General features: G+C 39.6%; 1 protein-coding gene across 1 annotated transcript in view; it reads left to right on the top strand.

The window, feature by feature from the left end:
• The window catches only part of trappc9 (trafficking protein particle complex subunit 9), a 229220-nt gene that overhangs the window by 40532 nt on the left and 182675 nt on the right, over positions 1–6013 (top strand). Inside the window, exons 11-12 of the mRNA XM_005753708.1 lie at positions 3031–3157; positions 4446–4591. Coding sequence (XP_005753765.1) covers positions 3031–3157; positions 4446–4591 — 273 coding nt within the window. The remainder of the gene's footprint in view (positions 1–3030; positions 3158–4445; positions 4592–6013) is intronic.

Raw genomic sequence — 6013 nt, 5'->3', positions numbered from 1 at the left:
AGCTACCGCGGATCGCCCCATGTGTGGGGCTGGACGGCAAACATGTTAACGAGCTAACTGCGCTAACACACTAGTTCCCACCAATGTAATTGAGCATTGCGTGGCACATCCAACATACTGTTTTACTTTTGTCCATGACGCGCTTACCTTCAGGGTCATACGTCACATGAAAACCAAAATAGTTCCAAAGGCCAGATCTGAATGAGGGTGGGGGGAGGTTCAATTTGCCATGTTGCAAGGAGAGCTAACTTCTGCCTCGCTAGCTTGCCCTGCGCTCAGTGAATCTGCGTTCGACTACTCCGCCTAGGCTGCACTGTCGAGCGCAGATCCACTGAGCGCTCAACACAGACAGCATCGTCAGAAGAAAAGTTGATAAAATTAATTAAAAATTTTGTATTGTTCGATACATATGCGTACCGAACCGAAAGCACTGTATCGAACGGTTCAATATCAATACAAGTATCGTTGCACCCCTAGTAGAAAGTAATATTAAATAAATTCTAACAGATTATCAAGGTTAAACGTGCTGCTGTTGTTCAGCCGCTGGTTTCCTCTTTCTGGTGCAAAGTGGGCCAAAAACAAAGAAGAGAGACGGACTCGCGACAGAAAAGCTGATCAGCTGATCATTAAGCAGTTTCATGATTGAAGTAGCAGCAGGAGAGGGGGGAGAGAGAAAAGAGGCAGTCGCTCCATATATCGGTTGTTAAGCTTAAAGCGGGAATGCTTTACAAACATTCAGAGATGAACTTACACACTTGCTTTATTTCTCTCTGGGATCACTTCCTCGGAGATGAAATGCCGGTTTGGTAGCGAGGCTGCAAATACACACAGCTGCTCTATCACGTGAGCACACTGCTCCGACATACTATGGTTATGGGCTGAGTTACACCATGTCGCAAGTTTTGTGAGGTGCTTTTTTGATATTTAATGGATCGGATTACGTTTTTTTATTTCTCTCCGATATCCGATCCAGTAATTTACGTCAGTATTGGACCGATACTGATACGTAATATCGGATCGGTCCATCTCTAATCTTCACACCATAGAAAATTGCCTTCAGATGACCCCAAAGATAAAAGTCTAAGGGGTCAAATTGGGAGACCTTGGGGGCCATTCAACTGGCCCACGACGACCAATCCACTTTCCAGGAAACTCTTCATCTAGGAATGCTCGGACCTGGCACCATAATGTGGTGGTGCACCATCTTGCTGGAAAAACTCAGGGAACGTGCCAGCTTCAGTGCAGAAAGAGGGAAACACATCATCATGTAGCAATTTCAAATATCCAGTGGCCTTGAGGTTTCCATTGATGAAGAATGGACCCACTATCGTTGTACCCCATATACCACACCAAACCATCACTTTTGTTGCTCCAACAGTCTTGGAGGGATCCATCCAATGTGGGTTAGTGTCAGACCTATAGCGGTGGTTTTGTTTGCTAACTTCACCATTCACATAAAAGTTTGCCTCATCACTGAACAAAATCTTCTGCGTGAACTGAGGGTCCTGTTCCATTTTTTCGTAGGGTGTCTTGCATTGAAATCTGCTGCAATGACCCGGTTACTGCGTTCACCAGATATCAACACAATTTTGATCCGCTCCTCACGTGTTAACCTCTTCAACATGTAAATGGCTGTGAACAAAGAGAAACTTGTAAATAACTCATGAAAGAATAAAGTTACGTTGAAACCAAGCACACCATTGTTTTTCTTGTGACATTACCAATAAGTTTGATGTGTCACATGGCCCTCTTCCTATTGAAAAAACAAAAGTTGTATCCAAGATGGCCGACTTCTAAATGGCCACCATGGTCACCACCCATCTTGAGGAGTTTGCCCCCTCACATATACTAATGTGCCACAAACAGGACTTTAATATCACCAACTATTCCCATTTTCTTACGGTATATCCATATAAATGGCCCACCCTGTACAGTCCATTCTCTTTTGAGCTGCTTTTAAGCATCTTTCTTGTAGTCGTCGTTCCAACACAGGAACCTGCTTTGATTTGTGGACCTGGAAAATAGCGTCGCGCTCCCACAATACATTGCGGCGTGACGTCAACTCCAAAGCCCTGTTAGCATTTCTATTCAGTCTACAGCTTGTATAAAATGTTTTTCTATCTATAAGTTATCTTTAATTTTTTAAATTTATACACCTTTAATAAAGTCTGTAATATAGTCTGTTTGAAATGTGACTTTAACAAATTTATTGCAATCAGCATTGTTGTGATACTTGGGTTAAATTCTATTTAATGACATATTTAACACCAAGTTAGTTGCTAGTAAAAGGATAAACACTCAGAGCTGATACTAGTCTCTTCTGGTTGTTAAGTTCACTAATGTTAATTATTGATGTAAGCAAAAGACAATTTGTTGCTAGATGCAGTAACATTATTCATTAATGTATTATTATATATAATTATTGTCTGCTCCACTCTCCCTCTTTCTTCTTCCTTTTTTCACTCTGATCATAACTGGTCTTTTCATTAAGTGGCTCTTTTTGCTTTCATTTGGTTTGGTTAACCAGAATGATGCACACCACTTACAACAAACCTGCTGTCATTGCAAACTACACTACCTTGGTACTTCAAGAAGGTGTCTGTCTTGCTTGCTGGCTAGCAGAGTCTACGAACATGACCATCTGTCATTACAAAAAGCCTGTCAAAGAACCTCCCCTTACATACTCCTAATCCTCCTAAAGGCACACAGATGTGTATAAAATATTTCCAAGTCTTCCCTTAGTGGACACACTTGTAAGAAGTACATCCTGTGGCTGGGTGAGCAGGTGTTGATGGTACAATTTATAAACTATAATTTTTCTTTAAGACTGGGGTTGTTAGTGCTGAGAGGGAATAACTCAGAAGTCAGTAATGATGCCATTTAATTTATGTTGGACACAAAGATGAGTCCTCTACACTGGTGCTCACATCATGTTTGTAATTGTTACTTTCTTGTCCTTGACAGAGTTATGTTTAGTTTGCTTTAGGGGCATGGATTTTTTTTCACTGTGATGCGCTCTTACATTTATAGAGAAGAAAGAAGTCACCCAGAGTCTGGAGAACTACACCTCCAAGTGTCCTGGTGGAATGGAGATTATCACCCTTCCTGATGGCTTGAAGCTACCTCCAGTGCCCTTCACAAAGCTCCCTATTGTTCGGTAAGGTGGCAGTCTAGTTAATGTTACTCCAGCGTGGCTCGATTTCTTTCTTTAAAAAAAAAGTAAGATGTTGCCTCTCCAGTGCACATTTTGTCACAACAAAATAAGTGAAATGGATCAACATTGGTTTATGCTTTCTGTCTGGAGAGACTGCTGTCCCTGAAGTTAAACGGACTTTTTGTTATACTTTGATCAAGTGATCCCTTCACTTTATGGTTTGATGGTCAGACGCTTGAGAGATGAGTTACAATGTTTTAAATTAATGTTAATTATTGCCACACTGCATGCAATAAAATTAGATTAGTTTAGCCTTTGTCTCCCCTGACAGAAATTTGTCTTGGACAAATGAGTGGGACATCGCACATAAAATAGCATAACATTAAATTCACACACACACACTCATAATTTTCACCTTTTGTCATTGAAAAGTTTAACTGATAATTGATGATTTACCACATACTCTTCAAATATGCGCTTCAAGGGGAGACGAATGGCGCAGACCAATTGTCTTTCCAGTCATTTAATCAAATTTTGAATTGTCCTATAAATTAGTAACATAATGCTTTTATCCACATCATAAGCCCTAAGCTTTCTTTAAAAAAAGTTATTCAAGCACTGACTGATTCGTTAACAAGCATACTTCATATGGTGTAACTGACAGTCATTGAAGTGAAGGAAACTTTGGCGAATGTCTAAATACTTAACTGTTGTCACTTCAATTTTTTCTCCACTAATTCAAAGCAGACGGTGAGCTCCTGTAGGTATCAGATTGAAGCTAATTTCATTGGTTTTAGTTTCTGCACCACCACTGCACTGTCCCTTTCCTTATTTTATTTTTTTATTGTTTTTATAGATAACTTAAGATTCAGATATTTCTGATTCCTGCAATTGTTTGTGTATAATGTAAGGAGTGGAGTACACACTTTCTTCAAGTTCCTGTACTTTTTTGTTTTGCTGAACTTGTAACTTTTAACAAAGAATAGTACCATAATTCTCTCTAACAGTGTGCTCTAATAAATGTGAATGTTCATCACAAACACTTTGAAATACCATATATGACATAAGCAGTTGTAAATAACTTTATTTAAAAGGTTGCCTAGATATTGGGCGACGCGTTGAGGGTGTTGAAAGCATTATATAAATGCAATCTATTATTATTATTATTATTATTATTATTATTATTATTATTGTTATATTGCTGCCATGTCAAATGAACATTAAGGAACTTTAAACCTTGAATACTTGTGGAAAAATACGGTAATCCATGCCACTGTTTCTTCGTCGATAGATCTGTGAAGCTCCTTAATCTGCCCGTCAGTCTGCGGCCCCATAAAGTGAAAGGCCTGCTGGGACAGAATATATCCAATGCTAGCCCTTTCATCTACTCACCAATCATCATGCACAACAGAGGAGAGGAGCGTTGTAAGAAAATAGGTAAGTCCAATTATGATTTTAGTGAAGATGCCACCGTGTTGGGTCATAGTTGAAGTGTCCAAACCTGGTTTCAAAAGCGAGTCAATCCACATAGACTCCCATAGATGTTTCCAGTCTGGTACAAAAGCTGTGAAATGGTGGGGACTGGTAACCCTCAAAGTGAGGGGCACGGCTGTTTTGATTGGCAGTCATGCTGACATAAGCTGCTGTCGCTGTTTGTGGTGCCTTTTGGAACATTTGAATGGAATTATCAGACAAATAATCTAGCTTTTAAGTCTTAGTCAGTTCCTGATCCAAAATCTTCTTCTGTTCCCAAAATCAAAACTGTGTGGCATCACTGAGAGTTAAAAATGGCCTTAATTCTTTCATCTGGAATAAAATGATCAGTGAGTCTGCTCTTTCAGATGTTGTAAGAAAGTTTAACATCCGGGGATCCATGAACAACAGGAGTTATGAAGTTTAATGGAGTTAGAAGTCAGCCCTCCTTGCTTTCTTTGCAGCCATTGGATAAATATCAGACGTTGCAGAAACTGAAAATGTCTGTAGTGTTGATGTTTAGAAATCAGAGCTATTAAAAAGGTGCCCGAGGAACAGAAATCTTGTCCTATAGTCCCCATATAAAGTGGGACACCTGGTCAGTCTAGTCACAAATGGCTCGTTTCAGTCCTGAATGCCACCTGCACTGTAAGATTTGATCACCTGCCTCCTAACTTTGCCACATGAAGCTTCCTGTTGTTTGGATTGTTTGAAGTTTCATTTACAAAAATGTTACCAAAGGGGGAAAACAGGAATTTCACACTGCGGAGCTTCAAGTGCTGCTGTCGAAATTAGCAAACAAAAGCTAATTTAGGGGAGACAGTAGGCGTATTAGAGGATTACTTATTGTTCAAAGCATTTTCAAAACAATTAGAAAGATTAATTTTACAGCTCCTTATGGCATGAGAAAAGAGAGCTGTTGGACAAAGTTAACCATTCTAAACCAGTGCAGTCAGTGTAAAAGGCAGTAAGTTGTGGATCAGCAGGTTACTGAGATAATAAATTAGGAAAATATTGGCTTTTTAATGTGACAATGCAAATGATAATTGTGATGCTGTCTCTGGATGACAGTCTGTATTGTTTAAGCTGAGACTGAGATCTTTCAACATGCTGCAGTGCTGTGTTGGCTAACTTTACATCAGTCTCCAAACTTAGCAGTTGTCTATTTCATTTGAGTTCTCCACACTTCTCGAAGGACATTCAGGATGTTGTGTGTTTTGTGACTTTAGAACGCCACGATGCAGGATTTTCAAATTGATACCGTAAGTGTATGTAGTTAAAATGTCAGACGAGTTTAAATCTCCGTGGCCTTGACCTAAAGGTCAGAAGTCAGCTTGAGAAGAAGGTGATGTTGGATTTTGAAATTGACACTACAGGTGTTTGTAC

The sequence above is a fragment of the Pundamilia nyererei genome, unplaced genomic scaffold, assembly GCF_000239375.1.
Source record: "Pundamilia nyererei isolate P.nyererei 1_Seehausen unplaced genomic scaffold, PunNye1.0 scaffold00455, whole genome shotgun sequence".
NCBI lineage: Eukaryota > Metazoa > Chordata > Actinopteri > Cichliformes > Cichlidae > Pundamilia > Pundamilia nyererei.
Note: the sequence above shows the minus strand (reverse complement) of the source record. Positions and strands in the feature narration are given on the sequence as shown.